The sequence below is a fragment of the Sorghum bicolor genome, chromosome 3 (genome assembly GCF_000003195.3).
Source record: "Sorghum bicolor cultivar BTx623 chromosome 3, Sorghum_bicolor_NCBIv3, whole genome shotgun sequence".
Taxonomy (NCBI): Eukaryota; Viridiplantae; Streptophyta; class Magnoliopsida; order Poales; family Poaceae; genus Sorghum; species Sorghum bicolor.
The window spans coordinates 12,980,377-12,995,981 of record NC_012872.2 but is presented as its reverse complement, the minus strand read 5'-3'; the positions used below and the strand labels follow the sequence as shown (position 1 = coordinate 12,995,981).

The 15,605-nt window shown below is 47.4% G+C and overlaps 3 protein-coding genes and 1 pseudogene across 3 annotated transcripts; 2 read left to right on the top strand and 2 right to left on the bottom strand.

The window, feature by feature from the left end:
* LOC8054690 (death domain-associated protein 6) lies at window positions 857-3,637 on the top strand. The gene is made up of 2 exons (XM_002457638.2): window positions 857-1,863; window positions 2,987-3,637. Exons 1-2 carry the CDS (start codon window positions 1,056-1,058, stop codon window positions 3,070-3,072), a joined length of 894 nt encoding a protein of 297 aa, XP_002457683.1. The 5' UTR covers window positions 857-1,055; the 3' UTR covers window positions 3,073-3,637.
* Window positions 3,876-9,186, bottom strand: LOC8054689 (peptidyl-prolyl cis-trans isomerase CYP20-3, chloroplastic). Its single transcript, XM_002455437.2, has 6 exons — window positions 8,923-9,186; window positions 8,699-8,843; window positions 8,513-8,601; window positions 6,140-6,194; window positions 5,642-5,727; window positions 3,876-4,306 (listed from the first exon to the last, which is right to left on the bottom strand). Exons 1-6 carry the CDS (start codon window positions 9,118-9,120, stop codon window positions 4,151-4,153), a joined length of 729 nt encoding a protein of 242 aa, XP_002455482.1. The 5' UTR covers window positions 9,121-9,186; the 3' UTR covers window positions 3,876-4,150.
* Window positions 11,390-12,494, top strand: LOC110433988 (annotated as a pseudogene).
* LOC110433628 lies at window positions 13,581-15,045 on the bottom strand. Its single transcript, XM_021456125.1, has 3 exons — window positions 14,686-15,045; window positions 14,172-14,582; window positions 13,581-13,995 (listed from the first exon to the last, which is right to left on the bottom strand). Exons 1-2 carry the CDS (start codon window positions 15,043-15,045, stop codon window positions 14,289-14,291), a joined length of 654 nt encoding a protein of 217 aa, XP_021311800.1. The 3' UTR covers window positions 13,581-13,995; window positions 14,172-14,288.

The following is a 15,605-nucleotide window of genomic DNA, read 5'->3' as shown; positions in this document are numbered from 1 at the left end:
TGTTATATATATATATATATATATATATATATATATATATATATATATATATATATATATATATATGGATCTGTGTGTGATATATGTGAATTCTAGTTATATAATCATATTTTGTGATTTGATTGCTGTGATGCAAAATAGAAAAAATAGACCAAAATTTTACTTATTCCAGCTTTGCCACCTGCCAAGAAATGCAGTCGGCAAAGAGCTCCGTCATCTCACAACGGCGTTTGTTCCCTTTGCCGACTGCCATACTGGCAGGTGGCAAAGGCTTTACCGACTGCTTTCCTCTTGGCAGGTGGCAAAGGTTTCTTTGCCGACGAATTCTTTGCCGGGTGTTCTTTGCCGACTGCCACATGTAATGCAGTCGGCAAAGCCTTTGCCACCTGTTTTAGAGCTTTTGCCGACTGCTTTTGGGAATTCCAGTAGTGGGTGGTCCGACTCCTTTTTACGAGATGCGTTTCCTTCTTGAAAATGGCTTGCCGGATCGGATGCTCGATCTAATTTCCATTGCGGATGTAACGGAAATACAAGTTTCTTCAGAACAAGACTCGAGGAAAGAAGCAAGCACTCCAGCAAAAAATTCACGAGGACAAACTACCTATTTACCTAATAACCTGATTCAAACCATAAGATCAGAATTTACAACGATCCCCCCCTTTCACCTGCGTAACATTTGACTGTAACCCCCAAAAATCCCAGAACCGAATTACAAATCCGCAAGCAAGCATAATGTGGGATTAACAAACAGACTTTTTTTTTTAAGGATTGGGACAACCTACTTACAGTTCAGTCCATTCAGAGTTTGGAATTCCAGCCAATATATAAAGCCCATCCGGCAGGCAGGCACTCCTGCCTTTGGGAATATCGCATATGCCCTCACTCCACCAACAAACTCAGCAACCAAACAAAAACGTCTCCAACTATACAATCGTTTTGCTCCGCAAGTCTTCTCCGATCAACTCGGCTCTCTTGGCTGCTTCTTGCCCAGCGCTCCAGCCTGCTCTCTAGCCTCCTAGTTTCATCTACCACAGGGTCAGGTTGCTCCGCTCGGAATGGCCTCCCCATCGACAGAAACCCCGCCTCTCCCGACCCTCCGAGACGTCATCGGCCACGATGACGACGACGACGACGGCTACGACGACCACTTCATCGCAGAGGAGGAAGACGAAGAGGAGGACGAGGAGGAGTGGGACATGAGCAAGCGCATGTCGCGCCTGTCCATGGAAGGTTCCGACGGCGGCGACGCCGACGTCGAGGACGGCGGCGGCGACGACGAGGGAGAGGAAGAAGAGGAGGAGGAGGACGAGTTCGAGGTGCGGTCGGACGTCAACGCTGCCGATACGTACCGCCCGTGGCCTCATCCGTACGACGAGCCGCGCGGGGCCCCGTCGTCGTCGGCGTCGCTCCCTGGCACGCCGGACCGCGGCGGCGCGCATGCCGCCGCGCAGTCGTCGTCGCCGTTGTGGGCCGGGCCGAGCGCCAAGGACAAGGAGTACGCGAGCGAGACGGAGGCGCGGTGGCCGCCCGACGCCGACGGGCGCGGCGGGAGGCGGCATCGTCAGCACCGGCGGGCGCGGGTGGCGCGGGAGGTGTGGCTGGAGCGCGCGTGGCGGATGCGGAAGCAGCGGCGGCAGCTGCAGGAGGAGGTGCCCGTGGTCGTCCTCGGCGGCGGCGAATCCCCGGCGAGCCGCGGCGGCGTGGCGATGGACATGGAGGAGGTCCGCGCGTGCCGGGACCTGGGCCTGGCTCTCCCCTGCGACTGGACCGTGGAGATCCCCTGCTACGCGCTCTCCGGCGTCGACACCGCCAGCAGCGGCGGCAACTCGCCGGCCTCCGGCAGCTGGCGCATCTCCAGCCCCGGTAATCACGAACAACTAACCCACAAGACCCCGGCCCAAATCATTGTCATCGACGTTAATTAGTCCCTGCCAGCCTCCCAAATTTCTTTTTCTAGTACGTACAGTAGTAGTATACTGCGCTGCTAGGCAATAACCATCATATCTGTTCGTCAACGAGTGTCGAGTGCTCCGGCCGAACGCCGAGTTGCGTCGTCGATCGGTCCGGTCGAGGCGCCGAGCCGATCAGATGATCGAGGTCGCGCACCTCGCCGGCCGGGGAGGTCAATTTCGTCGCTGCGCGCACGTCCATTTGGCATCAAACCGACGACGGTCGACGGGGGCCTTTTTTGCCTGCCCGCCATGCACGCACGTCACCTCGGCTCGGCGTCGCACGGGCGGAATCGCATTCGATCGGCAGCCGTCTCTCTCGTTGCCCTGCCTTGCCAGGCAGTGCACTGGAAGAACCAAGTTTAAAGAGCACGCGCGACATGTGTCGTTGCTCCATGAGCACACCCCTGACCCTGTCTCATCACACAAAAGCACGTACTAGTACATACACTACCACTGTACTAGGAATAGGATTCGTCAGTGGCGTGGCGCGTCCGTTAAGCGCTTATATACTTGTGTGGCTGGGAATTGGACTCGCGCAACTCGTGTGCTGCGTTGCGATCAACCTGCGCCTAGCTAGTCGCCGACGTGGATGCGTCACGCTGCATGCCCTTTTCATGATCCCCTTGCATTGCCCCGCGGCCTCGTGCACTGCTGCTCACCTAATGCAAGCCGCCAGGCGCCAAGTGTTTGCTCGCCCGGCCGTGTCCACCTGCTGCTTTCCTGGACGCGCTGCTCTCATCATGGCGCGCACTTTTAGCCCGCGATGATACAGTAGTAATGACTAATGAACGCGGGATTTCCGGGTTCCTTTGCCGCCACGGACCCTCGATGGTCGCGAACGTACCATCACCAATTTAGCAAGCGCATGAATGATTATTTAGGATCAGGCACGGCCGGGGGGTGGGGGTGCTTGCTTTGCTGCCAAGCGTTCTTTTCTCTTTGGTTAATTTCTTCAACCGTTCCATGATATGACAATCTCACAGTGGGTGTCTAGTGTGTAGTACTGACGTGACAGACACCGCTGTTCGTAACAGGGGACGATCCCAAGGACGTGAAGGCGCGGCTCAAGGTGTGGGCGCAGGCGGTGGCGCTCGCGTCCGCCTCTCGTCTCGGTTCTTGACCGGCACCAAGAAGCAACCAGCGGCCGGCCGGCGATCAAGACGGATGCAAAAGCTCACCATGCGTACACATTCACAGGACAGATTATTATTACCCGTCGTCTCGTCTCCAACAGTATCATAGTCTTCGCATCTCGTCAGAAGAAATGAAAAAAAAATCAAGAAAAAAGATTTGTCGTCATTTGGGGCAGAACACCGTTGATTCTGTTCCGCCACAGCGTACGTTTTTGTGTTCAACTGTAGAAATGCGTCATTAGGAAGTGTGTTCGTGTGGTCATGGATAGCTAGGAGCCTAGGATCAGGGTTTCTTTCAGGAAAAAAAAAAAAGCAAAAGCAAACTGTAAGCTAGGATTAGCATGCATATGGTTTGGTGACTTGTATATGAAAAAAAAAAGATTGGTGAGGGAGCTAGCCGTACGTGCACAGTGCGCACGGGTCGCTGGGTTGACAGTGTGACACGTGCAGCGCTGTGGACCGTGTGTGTGTTTTGAATTCCATGATTGCTGTACGAGTATAAAGGGAGTGCAGGTGAATGAGAACACAGAGCTCTAGGAGATTTTCCATGGATGTTGTTTGGCCGGTGGGGAGCAAGGCAACCCAACAGCTTTATTCATGTGTTGATTCTACTGTAGTGTACACTTGGAAAAGCGAAAGGAGAGAACAGACTCATGCAAAAATGGTTTCTAGAAGGATGTTTGTCACGTAGCAGTAGCAGTTGTATTTCTGTCTTTTCAGACAAACGATCAGTCTCTCAGCCAAAAATGTATTAGATGGGTCCAGTGTTTTTCTTGTCTGATACGTAGTATAAAAGAATGCTGACCATATTTACTTTGAGGTGACTCATGATATTCGTTGCTAAACGCGTCCACAACTGAGTAAAGTTTCATCATGGCGCGTATCTCGCATATATAACTCAAATGACTGAATGATGCCACCGAATGGGCGTCGATGCTCTAACGTAAGAGAAGACTCCGAGAGACTCATGTTCACACTCAGCAAGAGGATTTCACTGAAAATAAAAAAAATTATCGGCACTTCCTCTTCAACTAATTATCCCCAAAACTGAGCTATTGACTTCACTCAGCTGTCCAGGGGTAACTCGCCACAGTTAACGATTCGACAGGGCTGCTTGGGAGTATCGGACCTGCTGGTTTCTTGAGATTCAAGCTGCTTCACCACGTCCATCCCCTCCAAGACATGTCCAAACACGACGTGACGGTTGTCCAACCACGGTGTCTGAGAAGAATTCCATTATTTCAGTGAGCCAAATACCCAGATATACAAGACCTCGATGGCCGGTTCTTGCTGAAGTAAACAAACTTAAGAAGTCCAAGGCTATGTTTTGATAAGGGATAGTTTATTCATGATATATTATCCTACCACATCTAGATGTACATGTGCTACCTTGAATCTTGTCTTGTCCATACATAAACAACAACAAACAATGTTATCGAGTTGAAAATGTCATATGGTGCTCACTTATGACATGTAATAAATCAAACTATATGAATAGATTTTTAATAGACAAAGTTCAAAGAATTTTGTGAAATATATAGGTGCGTTGAAAACTAGCCAAACAACTTAAACATAATCAGTTGGTAACTTTGACCAAAGGTCCAAAAAGAATAGTACGACAAAATACATTTTACAAATCTGTCTAAAGAACAACAGATAATTATTTTAGTAACAAGATACTAGGAGACTGAGTTCATGTACCAACAGTAAGAGGAGGCCGTTCAGAATTTTATGGGCCTGGACAGTAAACCCTCGAAAAAGGAATCAGTGAAAATATGTGTTTAAGGATTAATGTTTCGCTTTAGAAGTTTAGGATTTGTAATATATCTTCCTCCCCCTTTTCTGAGACAAACGGATTTTTCTAGCCAAGTTTGTTAAGGGTGTATATAAACTTGTTACTACTCTGGTTCAACAGCTATCTACCAATGGAACTACAAATAAGTACTGAAAATACTGACTTGTTGTTACGGTGGGCAAGACATATGAAAGGCGCAAGGCTAGGGAGCAGGGCTGAGCGGCAGCGTCGGGCTTGGCCCATGTGCTGGCCGCGTGGTCTCAACAGCTACCACAAGTCCAGGACTCTGGTTTAGTTTAGGAAATCTTAGGAGTCTTAGAGTTTGTTACTTATTCCATAATCCTAGTAAGAGTCAGTTTGTAATTGCCTTTAAAAGGCTTTCCTATCAGATGAATAGAGATCAGCCTGGGATTGTGTCGACTTGACACCCTTGGGCGCCCGGCATCCATCTACTCTTCGTTCCTGTGTGCCCTAACCCCTGATCGCGACGGCTCCCCACCGCCGCCAACGAACACGCTCCAGCTCTCTCTACTCTCCGCCCTATAATCTACGCAGCAAGGCTAAGAACCGTACCACTTGTTCTTAATTTTCCTATATTCTTTAAGACTATCAATGTTACATTCACTGATCAGCATTAGATTTCAATGTGAATCATTACTCAAAAGCTAGATTCATAATGCTGCAAAAATTTAAGATATTCCAGCAGGCAAAATAGTGAGCAAAATGAACTCTATCATTACTACAAATCATGAATGCTTTACCTTCACAGTGCAAATGAAAAATTGACTTCCATTTGTGTTAGGGCCAGCATTTGCCATGCTTAGCACACCAGGGCCAACATGCTTCACTGCAACAATGTAAGCCAAAGAACCTCTCAGTTTAAGAACTAGTGAAATACTGAAATGGCACCAGACATCTTGACATTTTGCAATCCAACATAACTTCATTCAGAATCAGTTTCCTGTAAGCTCTTGTCTGTATTATTAAATAATGTGTAGAAGTGAGCATTTCTCAAGCCTCCTTGGGCAGTCCATGACCCCATTAAAAATATATATGTATCTGATCACGTAAGAAGGATCACCAATGCATGCAGAATCTAATTTTTATGACAATGGAAATAATGCATATTGTTAGTGACAAAAAAGCTAGAGAAAGTCCACACAAAAGTTCATCATAATGAGAACAGAACTAATAGCAGTACTTTCAAATGAAAATACAACAGTAGAAGGTAATAAAGTAGAAGGCTCAGAATTACTTACACGTAAAATTTTCATCATCAAAGCTTTCACCATAAATACTTCTCCCACCAGTACCCTGTGGTCACCACTAATAGCTTAGCACTAGAATAAGTGAAGACGATCTTTTAGCTCCTGACAGAACTAGTTACTCTGAATAAACATTATCGAACTTCCTGAACTTTATATTCAGTTTCATGAGTAATTTTCCTACACCTTTCACAATTTGTGAAAAAATTGTCAATTCTTTGAAAAGTATAATGTTACCCATAACTAATAAGTAGCCAGTGGTAGCTTTTGCTAGTTTGCATACTTCCATGGTGCAAACTTGTGAGGTGGAACCCTACCCCACCCATCATCAGCATATTGATTTGGTTCCATACTGACAAAGAGCAGAGAAGTTCTCACCAACATTATTTGTTTTGTATGTACTTCTCAGCAACATAAACCCAAACTTAATTACTTCAGAGGTTCAGCTAGGCGCTAGGCGTAATCGGGGCGCTGACCCATTGCCTAGCGCCTAGTCGGGAGTACTCGGTCCTAGGCGCTCCTAGGCGTTTTCCTAGGCGTTTTGGCAATATAGCCATAAATTATATATATTATATATATGACTATATATATATATATATGTATGTATATATAACTACTATATATGAGTTACAGCTAATGTGCATGCTACTGAACAAAGAGCAAAGAGCAAAGAGGGGAGATGAGCAGGGGAGGAGCTGGGAGGGAAGGGAGCTCACCTTGGGGACTTGGGGTGGCCGGCGGGGAGGTGTTCCAATCGAGGACGAGCAGGGCAGCGGCGACAAGTCAGGGAAGAGCAGGGGACGAACTTGGAGGAGCAGGACCGGCGGGAGGAGGAGCAGGACCAGCGGGGGGCGCCTCGGGGATGAGCAGGGAAGAGATTGGAGGAGCAGGGGAGGAGAAGATGAGGAGCAGAGGAGGAGCAGGACCTGCAGGGAGGTCGCCCGGCGACGAGGACCGGCGGCACGGACGACCAAATCCGACTCGGGGACGAGTGAATGGTGCCGCGCTCCCTTCTATCCCTCCCTCGCCTTCGTTTCGTGGCCGCGCGCGCGCCTGGCCGCGCTTGCGCTCACGCCCGCCTCCGCGCCGCCCAGCGCCTCGAAGCGCGACTATGGCCATAGTCGAGGCGACGGGCTTCGCCTAGCGCCTAATCGCCGCCTAGTCGACGCCTAGCCGAACCTTGAAACTGAATGTACTTTGCACAACTTCGTCACCCAACAATCAATTTTGCATTATGAGTTACACAAATCTACATTTTTACATTATGTCCATTCCCTTGCTGCATTATAGGAAACTTGTGACTACAAACAAAAGAAAATCTAAGCTTATCTAGTGAGACACAATCATTCAAGCAGTTTTGCAGACAAATTATTGACTATGATTAACGATGGAAATAGAAGTGACAAATTGCAAAAAGGGAGCTGCATTGTGCTAATAGTTTGTAAAATGGTTTCAACTTATCTACACACAAGAGAATAGATATTTAGTGATGCAATGAAGATAGTAGGATGCTAACTTCAAAGTGCAATTATAGTACAGAGTGATATCCCAATAGACATTGGATGAGATAATGCTCAATGTTCCACAAGCATGTCTACAGAGACAATACAAATCAGATCCAAACAGGCTCAACAAATTCCATGGGTCATGGAGGACTTGATGCACTGGAAGTATAGGCTATAGTTCTAAAACCCACATACCAATAAACAGTGGCCCATATGATTGCCATAGACTGGTGATACCCACCCTAAAATCCAATAGTAGATCAGATAATTAATAAACTGATTTTTGAGCAAGGCATGATACTCAACTATTAGGAGACTTGCAGTGAGTATGCAGATCAATAGGTGCAATATAACTTTATCTATGTTTTGGAAGACAAAATTTCATAACTGATTTTGTTCAGCTTCCAGGTTTTCCTTCCACGTTGGATTTCATTATATCTTTACTTGTGAGCAATGATTTAGGGGGTGTTTAGTTCTCCTTCTATTCAAAAAAATTTGAGTTTTGGTCCATTATTTTGCATAATGGAACTAAACACCATGCAAAATTTTTGGCAAAAAGGGGGTTATTCTCTATTTTGGATTTTTGGCCTCAAGAGGCCAAAAAAGCCTAAGAGGCCCTCGTGAGGGCAATAAATTCTACAATTTGGATGGAACTAAACATAACCCTAAAAATTTTGGCATTTTGCATTCCATCATTCTAAAGTAGTTGACATTTTGCATTTTACGGGGAACTAAACACCCTCTTACTATGTTGAATGATGAATACAAACTTCAATTCTACTCTCCTCTTCTTCAGTTGTAGGAATATTTAACAAATCTACAGTAGCCATTCACGCGAAATGAGTACTGTTAAAATGCTTACATTGTTTTCCTGGAAGTCCCCGCCTTGAATCATAAAGTCCTTGATGATCCGGTGGAATGAGCAGCCCTTGTAGCCGTACCCTTTCTCACCTGCCCCCAAACCAAAAGAGCAGCAGTGCTTGTTAAATTCGACTCATTAAGCTACTGCGAGTAACGCTGGTTCAAATTCGATCCACAGCGTACGCACCAGTGCAGAGTGCACGGAAGTTGTCGACGGTCTTAGGTACGACCTCTCCGAACAACCCGATGACGATGCGGCCCGCGGGCTCCCCGCCGACCTCCACGTCGAAGAAGCACTTGGTCGTCACTTTGGCCTGCAGATCCACGGCTCCCTGTAGCGAAACACCGGCGGCCTGTCAGCACGCGGTCGGCCTCGGGGGAGCGCCGGTAGGTGCCCGTAGCCACACATACCTCTGCCGCAGCGGCGCGGACGACGACGGCGCCACGGGCGTCGCGGTGGCCGACGAGCCTCAGCGCGGGGATAGCGCGGGCGGGGCGGAGGGAGAGCGCGCCGCGTCTCGTTTCCGTTGAGTAGCAGAGTTGGGAGCGGGGCGACGCCGGTGCCGGCGCGAGGACGGAGGTGGCGGACACGGCCGGCATGGACGCCATGGTTTGGGTTTGGGTTTAGCTTGGCTTTTATCGGATTTTTTTTAATTGAAAGTTTGGCTTATCGGATTGGAGTGGAGGGAGAAGAAATCAAGAAGGCGTGGTGGGCAAGGGCAGCCCAGCAAGGGGACGCTCTCGAATGGCCCACAGAGAGGCTAGGCCTCCGGAGGCAACTTGCGTGGAGGCCTTTGTAGGGTTGGCCTGTTGGGCCTCTTCCCACTAAACTATGATTGTGGGCTAGTGAACTGGGCTACGATTGTGGGTAGTTTTAGCAACTCCAGCCCACCTCCTAAACAAGTCCCTATTCTAAATCTAGAGACTTGATAAAAAAAATCAACTCCAACCCACCTCCTACTTAGGCTGCCATTTTCTATGTCCTCCCAAATTATAGTTTCAGCCCCTCACATCTAGAACCACCCTATCCAATAGATCTCACCCATTTTTCTCTCCCCACCCATAAATTAAGACAAGAATATGTGAGATAAGGACTTGGTCAGTTTTTTTCCATTGGAGTTGGGTCTTAATTTGAGCCTCTACTTTTTTTTATCATAGCTTGTAAATAAAAGTTTAGAGCAACTCCAACCACAGGCCTTAAATCAGGCCCCAATATCTCCCTTTTGGAACCGGCCTGTAAAATTTGAGGGCCAAAATCAGAGCCCAACTCCAACGGGCCTCTCAATCTCGGCCTGCAAATCAGCGAGACCCATATGTCAGAGCAGCTCGAGCCCTGTCCGCGGGTGGGCGACGTTGCGACCGACGGCTGGGCGACGTTGCGGCCGGCGGCTGGGCGGGCGACGTGACAGCCGGTGGCTGGGCGGGCGACGTGACGGCTGGCGGCTGGGCGACCAACAAGCTCCGCCCTTGTATGCTCCGCAGCTTCGATTCACTCCATCTTCGCGGAAGGTACGAATATCCCATCGTATGCTCCGCCCTCCTGGCCGGTCGCCCGACGAGCTTCGCTTGATTGACTCCATCTCGATCCACATGCAGTTGCAGGCAAGATGCCCATTCTCGTCGCCACCAACATCGACTAGGTTCTGAACGTGGAAGGGACCGGCCGCCGGTGCCTTTTGCCCAATTCCCAGTATGTCCAACAAGGTTAGTTCGTGATTGCTTCTGCAAATTATTGAAAATTCTAGTTTTCTTCATTGTTGAGTTCTTGCTCATTGCAAAATTCACCGGTGATGGATCTTGCACCCCTACTGAATTTTGCAGCATCTTATTCTTGCACCCCTACTGAATTATGTGGAGCCTGCTGCATCCAACTTGTTAATTGTTATATACATACACTTGTTATTACTGGACACAAATGATTGCGATTTATTAGTAGAAGATCTAGTCTGTGATGCTGACAGCGAGCTGACCTGTTAATTACCACCACCCATTCACCACACTCACACATCCTCTGTTCACCTTGAGTAGCATAACACATCTGAAAATTTCAGAGAAAAATTCCTTTAGATCTGGAGACATGTTTGCTGAATACACTTTGCAGAATGTGTCCCAAATCTCTACTCTACACAAATGACTTGCCTCTGCATGTATTTACTAGTACAGATGAAGGAATGTGTCCCAAGTCTACATAGTCAAGGAATGCAGAAATCGACGATATCATTTATTAGTAGAGTTGTTGACGCTGACAGACCTATTTTCAAAGCATGAGCACCACACAGTCAGTCCTCTGTTTGATGCAACCAGGGCTGCTACAGAGTAGGTAAACATCAGAAAATTCAAGAGAATCCTGTAGTTGTGGGGACTTCTTGCTAGTATAAGTTGCACATTGTGTCCCAAGTCTCCACACATTGCTCTGGCTCTGCATGTTTATGTTTACTATGACTGAAACACATAATACAGAAGGTTGGAACAAGGAGATGTTTCTTACTGCAAATTCAGAGCTAGTATGTCATGTCATCAAAATAAGTTCTTTGCTCTTGTTTTATTAATGTATTTTTTTGTTGCTATGGCAGATGTCAACGTTTGGAACTAGAGCTCGTCCATGGTGGGATGACGAGGATGAATCTGATGTTGACGACCTCTTCATCATTGCTGGTCTTCTTGAGGGCTTGAGGAGAAACAAGCGCAAGAAAAAGTTTCGTGGATCGTTGCTGGGTCGCCGCAAAGTGCCACGAGACATTTTGGGAGGTCACAATCGCATCTACCTGGACTACTTCGCGGACCAGTGTGTATATAGTGATAGACATTTTAGAAGGAGGTTTCGGATGTCCAGGTCGCTCTTTCTGCGGATTGTGGATGCAGTGGAGTCTCATGATGACCATTTCCGTCCGAAGCCTGATGCCATCGGAACGCTTGGTGCCTCTCCCATACAGAAGGTTCTTGCCACCGTTCGGATGCTTGCCTACGGTATCTCAGCCGACTTTTTGGATGAGTATGTGAGGATGGGAGAGAGCACCATCATTGAGTGTCTAAAGCATTTTGTGAAGGCTGTCGTCGAGGTCTTCGGTGAAGAATACTTGAGGGCCCCCAATGCCCAGGACACAGCCAGGCTGTTGGCAATTAATAGTGCAAGAGGGTTCCCAGGTATGCTTGGTTCAGTTGACTGCATGCATTGGAAATGGGACAAGTGTCGAGTGGGTTGGAGAGGAGCATACGAAGGGAAAGAAGATGGGCCAACCATGATCCTTGAGGCCGTTGCATCACAAGATCTATGGATCTAGCATGCATTCTTCGGCCTTCCCGGTTCTCTAAATGATATCAATGTTTTGCGCCGCTCTCCACTCTTCCAAAGTCTGACTTCTGGGACGGCACCACAAGTGGAATACACGGTCAATGGAAACAAGTACATAAAGGGGTACTATCTTGCCGATGGGATATACCCAGCCTGGGCAACATTTGTTAAAGCTTTTCAAAGACCTCAGGGCAACAAGAAAGTCCACTTCACAATGGCACAAGAAGCAGCGAGGAAAGATGTCGAAAGAGCGTTTGGGGTACTCCAAGCTCGCTTCGCAATAGTGCGGGGTCCTGCAAGAATGTGGCACAAGGAAGATCTATGGTACATAATGCAAGCTTGTGTAATCTTGCACAACATGATAATTGAGGATGAGCGAGATGAGGAAGATGACTTCAACTACCATCAAGAGGGTATCCCGGTGTTGCAACCTGTGGACTACCAACGTCATAATCCTCTTGTGCTAGAGGACTTCCTGAAGATACACGACGAGATTGAGGATAGGTCTTTACATGAGCGACTTCGTGATGATCTTGTAGAGCATTTGTGGGCAATTCATAGTTCTAGGTAGTTTGAGATTCTAGTGATTTTGTAATCCCTAGTTCAGCTGTGTAGGTCTACAGGGAAGACTAAATTATGTAATATGCAGTGATTTTGTAATAAAGTTGATGAGATACTATTTTTGTGATGAGATATTCTTGCATATCTGGATGAACTCTGAATTGTTTATGGAAAGTCACTGTTAACATTTGTGATGTATGAGTGGCTGAAACTACAGTTTGTGATGTAAAAAAAAGGTCAGTCCTGTGTTGAGGTTGAGGTAGGCATAAAAGACACCATGTGTAGTGTGCTGCTGTCTATGCACGACCATTATTACCATTTGAATCAAATATCACCCACTGCTACTCATGGCTTTTATCAGTAAACTATGCTTTGACTCGAAATTGAAAGATGCATTCACAGTTATTTATGCACACAAGAATAACTCATGGCTTTTATCAGTGTGCTGGTTCGAAGTTGGCAGCCGAGGCACAAATAAACTGTTCTGGATTTACAGGAACTGCTATTGAAATCTGCACAAACCACATGAAAACCTATACAAACTCTGTCAACAGCTGACTGCTATTTCTATAGCTGAACAGAAACAGTAAACACCTTTAAAAAACAGAAACTTGCTATTGTTCCACAAACATTGATCCAGGTACTACAAATCCAACAGGAAAGCAAGTGAAGAAGAATAACCTTTCATCAGTGATACTGCAAGAATAGCAATATCTTCTCTTTTCAGTGCACAACCATTTCCTGGAAGGACTGTTCAGATAACTGAGCCAGTTAAGTTTCTACACTTCACTGAACTGAAAATAAAGCATCAGTGAACTGAACTGAAAGAATCTCTTTTCATTACAACTGAGAAATACAACTGGTTTTCTTCCACAATGGGGTAGTCTCATAGCTTTTAGTATCCAACAAAGCTTTTTAAAGAAAATAATAGGTTTCAGTAACAGGTTTCACTAATAGGTTTCTGAAAAACGGATAACATGCTTCCACTATGAGAGTACTGATAAGCACTAAGCACCAACCATATCCAGAAGACTGAGTACTGATAAGCACCAACCAGTCATATATAATGGAAATAAAGACACTATCAAGTACAGATAACTAGAAATGGCAACTTGCACAAAGCCAAAGACTGAGTACTGATAAATAAAGACACTATCAACTTCACTGAACAAAGACATACTACAGTACAGAAGATGCACAAAGCCAAAACTGTTCATAAGTCAACTGAACTCATAACTAATATAAACCAGCTGTGAATAAACCAGCTGTCAAGTACAGATATACTGGAAATGGCAAGTGTTTACAAAATCCTTCAACTAATAACTCATAATTGAACTGCCTGAACATGGCAAGTGTATGTTTACAAAAACCTACACTGCACTCTCACCACTAGCCGTCTCGCCTACACTAGCACTCATCGCCTTGACAATCTTCGCCCTCTTCGCCTTGACATATGCCCTTTGATCATCATCCATGGTGGTCATATCACAAAACATGATCTTTTGTTCCTGCTCCCACTGCAGTCGCTCCTCATCCATCCGAAGCCTACGCTGCTCAACCATCATATCCTTCTCCCACCTTTCTTTCTTCATCAAAAGAAACTACCATGAAAGGTACAGACAGCTGAAAGTCTGAAACAAGCTCAAAGTCTGAAACAAGCATATGTTGCTATAGAACTAAATTGATATAAAAGTAAGATAGGAATTGAAAGCAGTAATAAGAAACCAGCAGCATTTCTCAAGATAGATACTCCTGGCTGCTTGTTGCTTTGTCCATGTATCTTGGGAATGAAATTAGCACAACTCACCGAGTACTCAGGCGTCCAATGAATCTGGCTGAAGTCGTCATCGGCAACCTCATAGACATGTGCTTGTGCTGGTGATGATGTGGTGCTGCCGGCGTCCCATGTGCTGCTGTTGGCGTCCTAGGTGCCGGCGTGAGGCTCCATGAAGGTCAATGCGCGAGGGCCGAGTCGAGGCGGGTCGTTGCAGAGCCGAGGAGGTAAGCCGCTGCCGCCGCCGGGAGAAGGCATCCTGCCGCCGCTGCTGGGAGATGGACGTTCTTGGGTACGAGACAGGTTGGTGTCGACAGGAGCCGAGGTAGGACGGGGATGCGGCGCGATGAATGCACGACGTCGCGTGGGAGCCAACGCCGGACGGGGAGGCAGCCCCACCTCCAGGGATTCCACGGGACACGCCGCCGTCCATGGGAGAGGAACCTGCAGGGAGCAGCAACAACATCAGTTTCTTAGTTCAGCTTTGCTTGCTTGCGTGCGTCGCCGGCCACCGCTGCTAGCATGAAGAGAATAGGACTATACGTACTGCTCCTGTTCCGGTGCGTTCGCGGATCTTGGCGGCACGGTCACGGTGGCGGATCTTGGCGGCGCGGTCACGGTGGCGGATCTTGGCGGTGCGTTTGCAGACGAGACGCTCCAGCGTGGTGCGGTCGTGGTCGCAGCTCCTGCTCCGGCGTGACGAGCCTCCTGCACCGGCTCCGGTGGACGAGGTGCTCCGGTGCGGCGCGGTCGAGCGCGCGGCGGCGCTCGGTCGCGGACGAGGCGCGGTCACGCGGTGGGAGGGGAAAAGTGGGTGGGACCCACGGGATAGGGGGTGCCAGATGTGGAGGCCTGATATCAAATTTTGAGGGCACATGTAAAATAGGGGCCCAACTAGAGTGTCCATTGGAGTTGGATTTTTGTCCAAACTCCTAAAATTTGGAGTAGAGGCCCAAGTAAGGGGTTGGGCTGGAGATGCTCTTAGCCCGTGTATAGTGTAGCAGAGTGGGGAAAAGTCCACGTTACCTCTCAACTTTTATGAATGTTTGTTTTTCTCTCTAAGCTCTAAAACTGAGCAAAATATCTTTCTAATTTTTTTAAAATTTGAGGGAGATATTTTTTTGCCTTATTTTGGAGTTTAGGAAGAAAAATGGACTTTCGTGGGAGTTCAAGGTGATAGTGTGGACTTTTTCCGGTAGAGTGCGATCATTGTTGGACCCTAAATTGTTGTTGGGCCATCATCTTACTGTCGAGGCCGAGTGAGAGTGGCGGCCGACAGGAGCAAGAGTAGTGGCTCTCACGTTCCCACGCCCGGCAGACCGGCACCGATGTCCAGCGGTTCAGGCAGCTGGTTGCATTTCTTTTTTATCTTTCATTTCATTTCTTCTATTTCTATTTCTTTTTTCATTTTACTTTACTTTTTATTTTCTATGGGATTTTATTCTCCCTTTTTATGTTTCTTTTATT